This window comes from Passer domesticus, chromosome 5, assembly GCF_036417665.1.
Source record: "Passer domesticus isolate bPasDom1 chromosome 5, bPasDom1.hap1, whole genome shotgun sequence".
Lineage (NCBI taxonomy): Eukaryota > Metazoa > Chordata > Aves > Passeriformes > Passeridae > Passer > Passer domesticus.
The window spans coordinates 14,233,841-14,250,712 of record NC_087478.1 but is presented as its reverse complement, the minus strand read 5'-3'; the positions used below and the strand labels follow the sequence as shown (position 1 = coordinate 14,250,712).

The 16,872-nt window shown below is 38.4% G+C and overlaps 1 protein-coding gene across 3 annotated transcripts in view; it reads left to right on the top strand.

Moving 5' to 3' along the window:
* ALG10 (ALG10 alpha-1,2-glucosyltransferase) overlaps positions 1-16,872 on the top strand; it is a 50,359-nt gene that overhangs the window by 6,234 nt on the left and 27,253 nt on the right. The window contains exon 3 of one of the 3 annotated variants that reach the window (XM_064422101.1): positions 8,929-10,163. The exons of the other annotated variants lie outside the window; for them this stretch is intronic. Coding sequence (XP_064278171.1) covers positions 8,929-8,943 — 15 coding nt within the window. The 3' untranslated portion in view covers positions 8,944-10,163. Of the gene's footprint in view, positions 1-8,928; positions 10,164-16,872 lie in introns of those variants that run through there. 3 annotated transcript variants of the gene reach the window in all.

Genomic DNA, 16,872 nt, shown 5'->3' with positions numbered 1-16,872 from the left:
GGCTGTATTTATTCTGCTTAATGTTGCCAAGGTCTTCTACATTCAATAGAACTATAATTGCTTACTTTAAGTTAATTCTCAGCATGTGTCGGTGAAATTTCTTAGAACAGCTTTAAAATGTTAATTTCTTGTAAATTTTATTAGTTATCAATTTAGAATAAAATCATACTAATTCCTTGAAGTATTCAAGGTAAAACAAAAAATAGCATAGCTGACATTTCTATAATGGCTGCTTTGAAAAAAAGGCTCAGCTTTAATTTTTCTTAGAAATAAGATGATTTTTCAGTAACTTGGAATAATAAAGATAGCTGAACAGTCACAAACAATTGAACCTTTTTCCCCCCCCTTTTAGTTAAAAATATGTTCTTATTCAGCAAGATAGGAAGTTTGATAATGCTTTATGCTGTGAATTGCATTTCCTGCAGTTTGTGAGCATTCTATATTTCATTCCTTATAACTTCCTTAACAACACATATTTATGTTCAAAATTAGCAAGAATTTTGTACCATAAGCAATGCTGAAATATTTTCTTCTGTTAATTTTCTAGAGGGTTGATAAATAAGATGGATGACTTCTGTTAGAAAGTAAGGAAAAAGTATTGTATAGTGTCTGGGGGCAGCTGAATTTTGTCCTGCTAATGCAGTTCTGGTGTTTTTGTTGTTCACAAGGTGGCAGTCCTGGGCTGTCTTGTTGAGGTGACCAAGTGCTTCGTGCAATGCTGCTTGAAATCATTATGTTCCAGCAACACTGATAGTTAGAAAACTTCAAGTTCTCTCATGGCTAACTGATTTAGCCATAATGTCCTTGTTAATTTTAAATACATACAGTATGTTAAGTTTTACTAGAACAAGTTTTGTTCGTCTTTAAAGTGTCTTTCCTGCATTTTTTTTCTGTTTGTGAAATTTTCATGTCTGCTCTGTGAGAACAAAATGAAACTTGAAATCCTGCTGTTGTAAAGATGTTGTTTCTAGCAGATTAGCAGATTTCCTTTGGGTGTTTTATTATTAAATTTCACAGTATTCTTACTTTCTTTGCATATTCATTCTATTTGTTTCTGTCTAAGGAGAAAAAAGCCCTGAAGGACAAATTGAGAAAAGCAGAATAATTATGCTTTTGAGGCTGACCTGTGGTGATTTTCTGAAATATACACTCTTTTTTGAGTGATGCACCTAGAAACTATACATGCTCAAGTGTCTGTTGGCCCTATAGTAGTTGATATACCATCTTTTAAATACATTATCTAGTTTTCCTGTAATGAAAAATTGTAAAGTCCAGTCCATGAAAATGCTTCTAATTATCTTAAACTTCATCTATATTCAGCATCCTAATTTTTTTGCCCTGAAAAACTTTGCACTCCTTGCTTGTCCCTTGTTAGATAAGACATGCATTTTATCTTCAATTCAGTGACATTTTTCTGTCACCTGAGGCATGTTTTATAGAAAAACATCCTTCTCAAAAGTATGCTTTAGATAGATGCACATAATTGGTTTTGCTAACAAACATCCTTTTGCAAACAAAAAGGATCTGTATGAGACAGAAATGCTAATCTACCTAGCCATGTGTAGCTAAAATGCCCTTAATTTGCCAGTTTTTCTGCTTGATCTCAGAATATGCTCAGGACCTCACGCTGTTCCTTCAGCTTCACGGGTAGCTGGGATATGAGGAGCAGGAAGCAAGAGGAAAAATTTCTGCAGATCATTTTCTTGGGAGTGCTGCCGTAGCTGGGAGTGTGCAGGGCTGCCAGAGCAGGAGTGAGTGGATGCTTCTGGGGCTTAGAGGGCACCACTGAGTTTAGCAGAGCGCTGTGGCTGGCTAAAGTATGTGGTGATGGGGGAGAGCTGCTTGCCATACATGAGTGGGAATGTCTTCTCCAGCTGCAAGGAGAATCTGCTTGTTGCTAGAGCTGGCTGGATCTCTGGGAGAATGACCCTGCTGAAATCTGGCAGGAAACTGGTTTGTTGGAAGATGTTGTAGCACTTCACTGTGCATCTGTAAATAAAAAACTGTTCTTGCTGTGTTCAGGAAATGGGAGCTTACTTGAACCACAGCTGTGGTTCAAGTTGCTTTCATTTTTATGGAATCATAGAATCATTAAGGTTGGACAAGACTCATAAGACCATTGAGTCCAGCTGTCAACCCACTACCTCTTTTTCACCACTAAACCATATCCCCACCTGCCACATTCATGCACCTTTTGAACTCTTGGAGGGATGGTGATTCCACCACTTCCCTGGACAGCCTGTTTCAAAGCCTGATTGCCTTTTCCATGAATAATTTTTTTCTAATATCCAATCTAAACTTAACTTCATCTGGTTCTCTCACTTGTTACATAGGAGAAGAAACCAACCCTGACCTCACTATTACCTTGGTTCAGAGACCACTTTCAGACACCCACTTCAGACTATAAGTTTAATACACATAAATCACATAAATCATTTTCATGCATTTTCCTGTGATTCCCATTTGATTACCATTGAATCTCAAGAAAGCATTGGCTGGCTGATTTTCACGTTGTCATTTGCCCAGATATTTTAGTGGGTTTATGATGTACTTTGTACGTGATTAACGTAAGAGATTTGATAATCTGGATGCCTTGGCAAGAACAAACAGAACTTTGAAGATTATGGAAGGATTGGATCAGACTGGTGTCAGGCAAGAAGATTGAATCAACTTCTACAAGCAAGAGATATTGCAAAATGTATAAGTTTGTTTATGTGATGACTAAGCCAATCGTTGTAGTAAAAAATTGCTAGCCTTCCTAGACTAGTATGTGTAGTCCACAGTAAAATGGGATTCTGACCACCACCCACTCAGTGTTCCCATCTCTCTCCATTGCTGATAGGTTTATAATACAAAACTGATGTGTCTTAAAAAGTAAATGTTTTTAAAGCAATGTTTCCCATGTGCTCTATATCCTGGTTTTAGGATATAGAGCACATGTAAATTAATATCCCATGCATTTAATTCAAATTGGCTTGAGCTCCTATTAATAACAGCAGTGTATGCCTTTTCAAAAATGTAATTGCAAGAGTTCATGTCCTTAGCTACATTGTCATCTTCTGTAATGAAATTACATTTTGATGTTTTCATATCAACCCTCCTAAAAGTATTGTCATAGAAATAATCTTGCAAAAATATAGTGAAAAAGGAATGGTGATTATCACTGGCAGGAGTCTAATTTTAGGGCAATACTTCAGACCTGCAAGTTTAGTACATGTAAATCATGCTGCATTTTCCTGTGTTCCCATCAAATCTCAGAGCATTGCCAGGCTGAACTGAAATTTAAATGACAAGTTTCAAAAGAACAGAGGAAACTCAGTTGGGAACATCACCGATTCCAGGGTAGCGCTTCACCCTCGGGGTCGGTGCTGATCAAATGCCAGCACATTGTTGGTGTGAGGGAGGAAGCACAGTATAACCCTAGTCCTGGTGAAGGGCAGAGAGGCTGCATGTGGGATTCCTTCCTTACTAGCTGCTCTGTGCATTCCTGAGCTGCTACAGCAATACTGATTGCCAATAGCATTATTTTATCTTAGAGGCAGTTGTGAAGGTGAGAATTCATCTGCCACACATCTCATTGAAGCCACCTTCTGGTGTGAGCTGCTTGTTAGTGCTAGGCAGGGCACTCCTGAGTGGGGAAGCCTTGTATCCAAGGCTTGAGGCCAGAATGACCAGTGTTTGAGCTGATTTTCCTGGCAGCCACTCTGCTAGCTAAATTTGAAAAATTTCAGCCCAATCCAATGTGTTGCTAACTTGCTTTAAAATCTCAAGAAGCCTTGTGGAATTACCTTCTCTCTTCAGGTCCAGCCCCTGGAGAAAGAAACAGAAACACGTCAAAGAAAAATTAATTTATTTGCTGTTTATAGTAAAGAGTTGCATGTATCCTTGCTAAAACTATATCAGTGCACCTTTGCTTCAATAACAATGAGTTTTGTTCTCTTTATTATTACTAGAATGGAATTTTAGGCCCTCTTTTCTGAAACAAGGAAGAATAGTTTGCTTAAAACAAAAAATAAATTGGGTGTCTGGCAGTTTTCTTAAGAATTAAGAAAATATATTTGAGATTCTGGAAACAGCTGTTGTCTGAGAGAAGCTTTAAGTTTGCCTTCAAGATAAATACTAGTAATTTCACTTCTCCCTACTATACTGCTTATAAAATATATATTGCTTAAATTCTGTGAGGGTGGAAGAGGGGTGTAGCATTACAATGGCCTTGGCTGGCTGTTTGCCTGACAGGGGGCCACAAAACTTTATCTAAGAACTCCTGCCAAGGAGGAAGTTACTTTCCACATTATGTAAGTGAATCCTGTGGAGTTTAATATTTTGAAGCTGAAACGGAGCTCATCTTTTGAAAACACACTCTATTTAAAGCAGTCAATTAGTGATGAATTTGCTGTTTCATTAGACAAGCTTTTGCAGAGATTAATTACTTCTACTCTTAGGAACCTTTTCTCTCTAGTTGTGGTCCTCTTGCTACATCTGTGCAAAGACAATTCTCCCCATTTTCCTCCTCCACTTGTGCAGATACATACAATTTATGTGTTGTGTGCAGCTCACAGCACAACAGCTTCTTAACCTACTGACCTACAGAGATATGAGGATGTGGCATCCCAGATTGGTTTTCCCTAGCTTTATTTTCAGCACATAAAGAGGTAATGATGAATATAATTGAAGATTTCACAAAACTTCTGAGATCTTTTTCTATAAGGAAGAAGTATCATCTACCTAGACCTGTGCCCCCTGCTCTGTTTATCTGAAACAAAGTCTGTGGCACCTTGAATGCATGAATACTCTTACTGTGAGGAGCATGCTGACTACCTTGTATGTGAAGCATCGATTTTTTGACTTCCAAAGTCAAGCTAATGGAAAAATCAGTCCAAAATAAATATATTAGCAATTCCCACAACAACTGCTTTCATCTTTATTAGTGAAGTGGCTGGAGATATACACAACAGTTTGCTTGCTTCTCCTTGATTATTACTATGTTAATAGTAGTGAGGGCATGTGAAGTTTCAGTTTGGCTGAGCAGTTTATGATTTGGCTGTTTCCTGTAGAGCTCCTTGAAGTTAAATGCTTGTGGAGGCAAATTTAATTGATTGGTTACTGTCTTGACCTCTAAAGCCAGGGCTAACTCAAGTAGCTTGCTGTTGTATTGAGAGGTTGGCTGTGTTTGTCTTGAGACACAGTTTCTTTGTGGGATTCAAACACAGGAATTTTCTTTTCTGTAGAATTACAAATAAATGTATTCAGATTATGAGAATTCTGTAAGGAAGCCTGCTTTTCTTATACTGAAGAAACCAAATTTCATTTGGCCTGGTGGGACTCTATGTACTCTCTAATACATGGAATCACTCTGCCTGAGGGTTAGAGGACTTTAGGCATTGTTTTAAACAGCTATCAGATCAGCTAACTTTGCAGGAAGCCTTTGATTTTGAATTAAAAGCTCACCACTACCATCAATTGGTGGGCTCATTTCTCTTGCGCTTTCAAATCCTGGCATTATAATTAAAACTTTGTGAATAAAGTGTCTTTCTGGAAAACAATTGTCCATCCTACTAGCAATTAAGTCTTCTATAAACCTTAGCATGCAATTACAGCAAAGATCAGTTAAAGTAAGACATTTGTGACTGAATCTGAATCAAAGATATCACCTGCAAAGATTCTACCTTGTTATTTAAGTCACACACAATAGAGTACATGATGCTCTGGAACTTTCTTGCCCATCAGTTTGTCAGAGAATAAGCAAGTAAAAAAAGCCTTTCAAGTCAATCCTAACGTCTAACTAACTGAGAGTCTGCAGTTACTTGGCAAAAAACTAGCCTGTCAAAATCAGATTCTAGTCTCCTCCAGGGGTTTTGCTGTGATGGATCTCATGATGAATGTTCTTCAGCCCTTTTTGTGTTTTCTTTCACAATGCAAGATCCTCTTCCCTCGAAGTGGCTTTATTGCCTCTTGGATGAGAAATTGGTTTGGAGGTCTGTTTTATTACATTAGAGTGTTTATGCATTAACACGAGCCATACTTCGACCAAATGGATCTATACCCTGCAGTCAAAATGCAAACAACAGTGTGTATTGACAGAATATATTCAATACTTTATTTTTTCATTAAATCTAGCATAAAGTAGACCGGATAATTTGGTATCAGATTTAATCTTTCATGTTACTCTGCAAGTGTATAGATATTGACAATTTGTTTGGTCCTTTGAACATACACTTCCAAGGCAGAGTTCAAGAAGGTAATTACAATCCAACTCTCTTTTCCATTACCCACACACTAATTTAATTGAAATTGTAGTAAGTACAACTTCATGAGATGGATCTATTTTCATTTCAATACTGCTTTCTCTGAGAACACTAGAGGATATAAATCAACAGGAACTACACACTAAAGAAATAATAATGCCTTCTGGAACTCTTCAGCTGCGTGTGCTCAATCTACAGCCTGAAAGAACATGCATAAAGACCTTACAGAATTTTGGATTTGTATATTCACTAGAATGTATAATGGTAAAAATAAAATAAAACTCAGGGCACAGTGACTACTTTATTTTATTTTTTTTTCTTTTTTTCTTTTTTTTTTTTTTGGTAAGACTACTGTTTGATATTTACAACAATGGAACAACAAGGAAATGCAAAGCTGGAAAGATTTCTTTTCACAGATTTTCTGTTGTTGGCGCATATAAGGTAGAAAACAGCTGTGCACCAAATCTGAAAAGGTGGATCTACTTGTTCATGTGCTCATCTGCATTTTTATCATTCTAAATACCTTTATTAATCTGATATTTTCCTTTGAACCTTCACTAGGACTTCTGTATTTTGATAACAAATAAAAGGAAAAACTGTAGGGTATTCCTGGTAAGTTGCATGGAGAAAAAAGATAAAACTGAAAAAAAAAAAAGACTGGATATGGAACTCAATGCCATGGTTTAGTTGAGGTGTTGGGGTATGGGTTGGACTCGATCTTTACGGTCTCTTCCAACCCAGAGATTCTGTGAATTCTGTGAAGTAATGCTGTGTGCACTTGCAGGAAGCTTAGGCTGGGAATAAATTCCACAGTAAAGACCCTCAGCCTCCACTTTAATCCCTTTCTAGGGTGAGTGATCCCGTTCCTTCCACCATAGACTATCTCTTTTTGCTTGGCTGTTCTTCCTTTTGTGCCAACCTCTCTTCTCCATGTAAGCATGTGTTACAGACTGTCCACAGTTGTAGCTGGCTTTGTCCCAGCCATCCTGGCATGCTGAGACTGTTTCTTTATCTCATTCCTGCTGGTGAAATACACAACTCAGTGTTCATTTGGGCAAGGATTTCAATTGATGTAAATGTAGGCTGTACTTATCATCCGTTTCATTGGGATGGCATCAAAAAGACTGGCCTGGCAAAAGGGGTGTGTGATCATCCTACCCTGGCTGTCAGAAGCAAAATTTGCAGCGTGGGAGTTCTGCTTGTCTTGGTTTTCCTAGTAGGGCGTCTTCAGATGATTGATCTTTTTCAGCTGGGGTGAGCTGGCAGCCCCTTTGCCTTGTCCTGAGATAATGTAGCAAAGCTCTGAGCTCAGCAGACTGTGTTGTGCCACCTTCAAGGAGCGCTAAAGACTGCCGTAAAATTGCACGTCAGTTGTTAGCCCAGCCTGGCCTCCTCCTCTGAGATGTTGCAGCATCAGCGTTTGCTCAGCCTGGGAATGGATGGCTCTTCAGCAACCCACAAGCCAAGGTTGTTCTTTTATGTTTTGGCTCTTATTTGCTCTAATATAAATTGTGTCCCTAATTCACCCGTGGAAGATGTTTTGAAAGGCACAAATGCAGACCTGCACTTAAGTCTTCTGATTCAGGCTTCACAAGTCCTAAGATTTAGAAACAAAGGAAGAAACAATTTCTGTCATATTTTCTTAATTTCTTGTACTCAAGAGTACATTAAACGTAGTTTTTTTAGAACTGAAATGAATATGGAAATCTGTTCACCTTATAACATTCTTGCTTTTTTCTGTACTTTTTGTCATGTGGTTCCCACAGAAGGTAGTGGTGAGTGGATGAGATAATGCATGAAAGAATATTTTTTTACCAGACATGTTACTACAGAATAGAATACACTTTTTACTGTTTTCCATGTACATGAGTCTCTCTTACAGACTGAAAGTCCTTACATTGGTTTCTGCTGGTGGCCCATTAGAGCTTATGTCCTTCAAAAAGCTTGAGTACAGCTGCTGATAGTGGTCAAGTGGCACTTGTGAATGGCTTTTTCTTTAATTTCCAGTCACTTTCTTCTTTTTGCATTTTGTCTTTGATATGTGACAAACTAGTGTCATTGGCTTTCCTCTTAGTGGATAAGGACATTTTTCTGATTTTTTGTGTTGCCTTTATTTTCTCCCTGCATCTCATGGCTTTTTAGAAAGCTTTTTTATAAGCAGACAATGAGTTATTTACATAGAACCAGTCTTGTCCTCTTGTTCTATACTTTATTTATTTTTTAATACTTAAAAATTGCTGTGGATAAATGTATTTTCAATGCACGTAACCCAATGAAAAATTACAATCAGTGTTTATTGAAGGAAATGTATTGGATAGTGTCCTTTCTTTGTAGCTATTTGAGAAAATACAAGTCCTCATGGAAAGAAAAGCATTAGACTCAAGGTTAATTTTTTATCATTAATTAAAAAGAGATTTTACTTTAAAATAAAGATGTAAAAATTAACCTTTACATTTTGTCTTCAGTCATAAAGCACAGATCAGATTCATTCCCCTCTTGAACGAGAGTCAATATTCTCAAATTCCTACTGCTCCTATTAAACCTTTCCTTTATAGTTCAAATTAAATAAATCATTTGCAAATAAAACATAAATAAAAAAATATTTTCCGGAAAAAGAAGAACACAAAGTGAGTGGATGAAGAAAAGCCTGAGTACTGTGTATTTATCAATGGCAATCTCTCAGTTTCCAGATTTCTAGTAAGATGGCTTCTTCCTTCTGTCTGAAGAGCTCCTTCCCAGGAGTGAGCGGTGGTGCCAGGATGGGAGAGAGAATTCAGACAACCATTGCAATGCTTTCTGTATTTCTTGAAGAGCTGAGCTCCCACCAGCCTTTGCTTTTCTGGCAATGTGCCCAATTTGCTCCTTTTCCTTCATGGAAACTTAAAATAATTACTGACAGTTTTAAACCTGAGAGCAGGTAGGTGACCTACGGATGAAAGCCACAGTGCTGAGAGCTCCTGATTCAAACAGTGACGTTTTCTGTTGTCCACCTCACCTATTACTGTACAACATGGATAACAAGGAAAAAGCTGAGACCTTGGCACTGACTCTGTCATTTCAATTTTTCAGTTCATTGCAAATAGGGTTGTGTTGCAAATAGGGTTGTGTTGCTCTTAAATAGCCAGGATTTCTTGAGTGTCTTACTATTGGAAACTTACTGAATTTGATTTATAGCATTTCTATAACACAAAACATTCCTGTCTCAAAAAGTAATAATCCTCTGTCCAAATGAAAATAAATGCTGGTATGCTTGAAATTAAGTATTGCCTAAGTATAACATCCTGAAAGTTGTTCCTTTATGAAGCTGTTGCTTGTTTCTTTTTTTTCCCTTTCTTTGAAAGTATGAGATTTTCATTAGAAAATTACAAGTGGCACATGTTGTAGTTAGTCATATCTGCACTATGAGTATCTGTGCTAACCATAAACATGACCCAAGGCATATTAGTCAGCCATAAAGAATCACTTGTCATATAAAGCCTGTCTGCAGGAGGACAGAAGATGCTTACTGGAATTCAGTGAGTGTCAGGGGTGGTCCCTGCTGCCACTGCCACTGCTCCTCCAAAGGCATGTTAATTAAACAAGATGCAAAGAAAATAAATCTGTCATGTTCTTGTGGTCAGAATCCAGGGAGATGTAACAGATGATGACTTAAATGGTTTCCAAAAGCTTTGGTTTGTTTTTGTTTTTAAAGAAATTGTTCAACAGACACCGGGTTCATTGAAATGATACTGAAAGGGTATTTTAACTTTCTCCTTGTGTTTAGTTCCTCCTTTGATACTGCAGAAGCCCAGAAGATAATGGGCTGGTGTGCATGTCTCAAATGCCCATAGCTGGTTGTGTGCTTATACTAGAAGATAAAGGACTAACTTATAATAGTTTCCATGGCAAGTGTGTGATTTACTAATAAAACTCTGTATGTTTTTGCAGATCCTCTGACTTTTTTGTGGTTTGTTTTTTTTTTTTTTTTTTTTTCACATGAGCATCTATGAATCTCAGGAGTTCCCTTCTCCTTAAGGATGAGATGTCACAGGATATTAGACATACCACTGTATCAGGAGCTGTTCCAAGTATATCCGTCTCTCACAAATAAATGACTATGCAGCTCAGGGAAAAAGAGCTTTCTGATCCTGTTGGATTAAAAAAAAAAAAAGTATACTCTTACTCAAACTTTGGTTACTAACATCATTCAGATTTTGATCCACCTGACCAGGACAAAATATTGTAATTGAAGCTGATGGTGACATAGTGATCAACAAAGTCCTACAGCTTCACTGTTAGTATGATGGCCATCCATTGGAATCACTTTGCTGAAGACTCACCTGTAAGGACTCAAAGGAAGTTGCTGTATCAGGCTCAAACCATATCTAATTCTAATTTATGTATTTTATTGCAAGTTCTTGTGTTGACCCTTAAATCTAGTACCAATCATAGTACAAACACAATGTGCTGTAATTGAAAAATAATTGTATTTTCATTTTTATTTGTCTTTCAAAACTCTTAACTTCTCCTGCTTGTAATGTATGCCAAAACATTGCAAAATATCCTTTTTCTTCAGAGCACAGCTTACCCAAAATAATAAGGAATTTTTCAATGGCATCAGAATCCCAGAGGATGACTTAAAAATTATATTCCTAATATAAAATAGCAAATATGGATTCACATATAAATGCTGCCTAGTAACTGGGAGTCTATATATACATATTAAATAACCTAACAGAGTTAGAAGATTGCAAAGTTATCAATGACTCTGGTGTCTGCAAATTGATTCACTATTTTAGTAACAAAGCCTGTAATTCTCTCTGGGGGAAGAGAGACAGTCTTTGTGTGGGAGATTAGTATTACATTAAGTAGTACCTTGGATCTTCTATTTTAATCATCCATAGAACAATGGAAGAAGTGCCCTTTCCATTTGCAGTGTTGTATTGTGTCACCATATCTACAAGACTTAAAAACCACATTCCCAGAGCTCCTTTTAAAAGCATGAAGTGAAGGGAAATACCATGTTTGATGAAAATCCGTGATTAAGGCTGGGAGTTTATCTGGGAGAGCTGATTTTTTTATCTCTGTTTTCTCACCTTTGCAATAAGGATGAAGAGAAGAGTTTGCTTTTCATTTTGGTGCTCTTGCTAGTGAGCATTACCTGCTGAGCAGCCCGATTCCCCCTCGGTGCGGGATGTGCAGCCCACAGCTCCTCACAGGGGGCTCCTGGCTGGCATGGGGGAGGCACTGTCCTCTCCTCGGGCCACATGAGCTCAAAGCCCCTCCTGGCCTTCATCCCAGTGCCCTGAGGACCCCTTGGCTTTGCTGCATGGGGTCAGGGGAGCGATGCAGGGCTTTCCTGGGGCAGGATTTCTGGGTGAAAGAAGCAGAGCAGAGAAGGAGTGTTTTTAAATTACTTCCCCATGCCAGCTTGTCTGTTTTCCATATGTCTGCCAAAACGAGCTTTAAGTAGTGTCAGACAGTTTATACAGACTGATGAAATAAGTCTGTGTTGGTGTTGGCACTGGAGCCACTTTGTTTCTAAAGGCTGTTCACTGAGATTGGAGCAACGCCGTGACCCCAGGCTGTGGCCTGAAACTGTGGTGGTAGAGAGTAAAGTGGGGTGGGAGGAACATCTCCCTGGGAAAATGAGTCAAGACCTTGTCTCAGTGTACAGCACCATTAGAGAGGTTTCATGTTCTCTGTCTTTAGTGTCCCAGGGAAGGAGATGGAAAGCTGGTCTTGGTGTGGTCTGACATGGCCCCTGGTGACAGGTGAGCCCTCTTCAGGGGCATTTGGGACACTCAGGTCAGTGAGTGCATTTCTGGATTATTATAAAATCCAAATGTGGCATTTTACTGTGTTTGATGAAAAAGGGAAGAGGGATATCCCAGAGGTCAGCCTGAATTTGGGAATGACAATATCTCTCTGCAAGCCTAAGAAGCCAGATCAGCTTTGGACAGGGACTTAGTTACCCATGTTTAAATGAACTCCAACAAATTCTGAATTTCTGAAGTGTGCTCAAATATACATGGGTTTTTTTCCTAAGACCACCTGTCTGGGTCACTGTGAATATTTGGCTGTCTTTATTGTAGTGGTACTACATGTCCCCTCATTTCAATGCTCATGCAAATGCTCTGGAGAAGATCCCTACTACAAGTCTGGCTAAAAGCCACTCCTCCTGCTCTTGTTTGCTCTAGTTGAGCCTGTGGTTGCAAATCTAAAATAAGCATTCTGAAACCAGCTTTTCTTTGATCTGTAGTGAAGCACATCTCTTCCAGTTAGAGTCAAAGGCTGCATGTCAACTTGTAAAATATGATCAAATTGAAGGGTGGCATCAGATTTCCAAGCAGTATGGGTAAGGAAGACTGAATATACCAACAGGCCATTTGCTGTTATTCTAGTGAAGGTCTTTTATTACAAAGACCAGAAGAACTTATTTCTGCTGATGTTGGTACTTGGTGGTGTTTATTTGCAAGCAGCAGCAGCAGCAGGGTTGTAAAGCCATCTGTTTACAAATCACAGTTTTTAACATGGGCTTAATCACTCATCTCAAGAATGCAGTAACAAACTATTTACATCTCTGTGTCTGACAGAAATATGTGCTCCTTTCACTCCCTCACATTCCCTCCCTACTTGCTCAGAATCTCTTGTTCTACCAGAACCTGTTCTACTGAAAATGCTCTAAAGCAGATCACTTAGCCTTTTACTTGGGGACTCAAAGCAGGATATTTGCTCTTAAAAGGATGTCATTTGTCACTGGCAGCTGTCAGGTTTACCAGATCCTTTTAAGACATGGTTTCTGAGCTGACTCCGGTATTCTGGCACTGCAGAAGGTCTTGCAAAGCACATGACTACAGTGCTCGTGTTTCACCCTGCTCATTTAGCACTTTCAAAACCTGTGTGTGCTGCATTTTGCATGTTTCCCTGCCTAGCTGCACTTGGTGCATATTTGTACAAATATCGGGCTGCCTCTGGGTGTACAAAACAGGACGAGAGTCACAACAATTTCTGTGTTCTGATCCCTATGGTGAATTTTCTCCCAAAGAGCCACAGGTGTTTGTGCCACTTGGGGCTCTCAGTGACAATGGGAGTAGCTACTGGCTTCCCATCCCACACTCCACTAGTTCCAAGATTTTCTGAAGTTTTTTTTCACAAGTACTTTTTAGATTAGCCGTGGGTGTCTAACACTACAAGCACATTTCTGTGTAAGTAAAGGACTCCTTTTAGCATGTCTGTAGACAATACAAAGATTTCATGGACTTTACACTCTGTGCCTTGTGCTGAAACATATTCAAAAACTGTCTATGCTATCTGACCACAAATTCTTAAAATTATGTTTGGATTTACTTCTGAAACATGCAACAATGTGGAATAATTTAACTGGATTTGACCCACTAGCCTTAAAGTGCCACTTGCATGGACTGACAATCAGCATTTTGATATAGGTCCTTCACTTTTATTAGTTTCCCTCCTTTCCTTTTTATTGCCCTCAATTTCCTTCTCTTCTACCTGAACTCTGAAGGAATCTTTTGTTGAAATAGGTAGTGACCAGGTGACCAGGAATATGAGTCTTAGCACTCAGATGGAGATGTCTAGTCCAAGGGCACACTAGTCCAACTGTCTCTAAAACCTGACTTAGATCTCTTGATATTAGTAATAATAGAGTTAATTAGTAATAATAGAGTTTAATCACACTGGTATCTCATAACTCCTCCATTTAATTATTTTATGTTAACAGTATTAGTATTATACAGCTCCTTTACCAGAGCTATCACACCTTTGAATATGTGAAACTTCTCTGCAATCTAATGAAAAACAAGTTTAAAATCTCAAGAATCATCATTCTCTGAGAAAATGAAATATTTTGTCAGAAATTTTGTCCATCAGCCCAGATCATGACAAGCGACTTCAAAGCTCCTGTTTCTGTTGATATTAACAATTTGTGAGTACAGTGATTTGTGCAACATTTGTTGTATGATGGCACTGGATCGCCAGTCTGGCTGACTGGGTGAGCAGTGACCTTGGCTTGGAGGGAAAATGCACGAGTGCTTTCACAGGCACAAGACAGAATGGAATTCAATGGAATTCAGTCAAACAACTCAGGAAAAAAAAAAAAAAAAAAAAAAAGAGCAACGAAAAACTGCAGATGGAATGAAGCATAATGCAAAAAGGAATTTCTGAGGTCACCCAGTCTAGCAAGTATTACTCATTTGTGACAGAATCCATGTAGAAGCCGAGGAGGTGAAAGGACCAGAAAATATGTACTGTATGTGTCAATGTTTGCACCATTCAGTGTTGTTCCACTACAACAGACACTGTAATGGGCTGTATTATTTATGTCCTCCATAGCCCTGCTCCCAGCAAAACAAATGCTATCTTTGAGTAATCAGAATATTTATACTGTAGGTCCTCAGTAAGGATGGATAAAGAAGTTTAATGCTTTAAAGAATATTTGAACTTTTCATAATTTCTTTAAACAGTTTAAAATAAAAATAATTGTTTTCTTATGCCTCAGACCATTAGCTGGGTTTTTTAAAAGAAAAACATATCTTTTAGATTAATTCATTTCCCATTGGACACAATGAGGGAAATGTCACCGAGAAAAATATCTTAATTAAATCAGCGATTTCATTGCATCAAGAATCTCCTGCTTTCTCTGCCGTTTATTAAGGTTATTAATTTTTCATTTTCAGGCCTTGGTTTCTCCCAGAGTCATTGTCAATGACTTGAGAAAGTATTTTGTGACAGAAGAACTAGCCTGCCTAGGCTCTCTGGTCTCCTCTCAGAGGCCACAGAAGCAATGTGGGGCTTTCAAGTCTTATTGTTTTTACAGGCAGGAAATAGGTGAGGATTAATAATGCACCATTATGCACCTCTGAGAGGCAACAGGCAAAAAACCCTTCCTAAAAGGGGACTAACAAGTAAAGAAAAAAGACAAACATCTTACAGGGATGGATAAAGCCTGGGAACCTCTTTCTGTGAGCAGACACACTTCCAGCTCAGATGTTACAAAGGACTCTCTAGTTTGAACTATCAGAGAAATGGATCAAACAGCACAGTCAGAAAGAAGAAAAAGCACAGCACAAGATGAGATTTAGGCAAGAACAGAATAGTGATGATGCATCAATGAAATGTAGTAATTTAAAAAGGGATTGCCTGGTGAAGGAAAAGAGAGATAACCAGGTAGCATCACTTCAAAGTCCTCCGTAATCCTCTGTGCTTCTTCATGTCCTGCGAGTAAGGATGCATTCTGCGTCCTATATGGTAAAAGAAGAAGATTATGTTTTCTTAATCCCATATTTATATCTTGTGGTGACTTGCAGGGTCTTTGAGAATGTGTCACAGTCCCGATGGCACTCATGTCCCTGCCCAGCCTGCCCATGGCCTGGGATCCCATTTCAGCCCAGTCCAGGGCCACCAGTCCCTGCCCCAGTGATGCTGTCGGGGCCTGGTCTCCAGCCCTGACACAGCCTTGCCTGAACAAGAAAATTAGGGGTTTTTTCTGGTTTACTGAGTGAATTGTAGAACTCCCCTGGGCTTTGACATGGTCCATGGCATAGTTCAGTCATCCACTGTATGCTGTAGCAGGTGATCAATTGAGCTCAAAACCAATGAGTTTTTTGAGCATCTTTTTTCCATAATGAATTCTTGTTTTGTAAAAGATGTTCTCTTGAAATAGACACAGCCTGTCGCATGTAGCAAATATGTTTTTTCAGCTAATCTCCAGTATGTGATTGCTGATACTGTCGAAGATAATCCAATATATATTAGTTGTCTTTTTGATATGCCATGATAGGGGAGTTTTGTAATCTTTCTTCCATTTACCTAAAAGGGGTATGTTTTTCACTGCTGATTGAAATGCTCCCTGAATGCCAGAAATGCACTCATCAACATTTCAAGTGATGTATTTATCTGAAGTAGTTTCCTTCTGATAATTTCATTTGATGAATCAAAAACGCAGCTTTCAAATCCCTACAAATTGAGACAAAAATTTTTGGAGAATATTTATAAAAGCAATATTGGGGTCAGATAATCTAGCCTTGATTCCTAGTGGATGTTTTATTTTCTTTTGATGTTGACACCTTATAGCAGCCCATTCAAATCCAAAATCAACTTATTACAGTTCACTACCCAGCAAAAGATACAGCTGTGATGCTCGCGTGAAGAATACAGCATTTAATTCAGCTGGCTTCAGCACACAGGGACCTCCATCAAGATTGCAGAAAGGCACAAAACTCTCAAAGCTTTTACCACTAATTTGTCAGCAAGAGAGTTTTCTTTTGTGTTTTTATTTATTTTTTTTGCCACTGGGAGCCAGGTATTTGAACAAATCTCAGTCTCTCCTTCCCCATGCTCTCAATCTTTTGCTTCCTCTCCCCTGCTGTTGCTTCTACTCTGATATATCTCAAAAAACAGCTTCCAGCATTCCCCACAGACTTTATTATACTAAAAGAAGGGAAAATAAGCATTTAATCTAAAAGATTTGATAGGTGTAGATAAATCTATGAATTTATTTGAAGTTTCCAGCAAAAATAAAATGCTTTGGATGGATAATGACAATTGAAGACAGTAACCTTAGAATATTAAGCTAGAAATCTGAATTTACAGCCTGGCTTTCTGTAAACACAATTACTGAGATATGCAG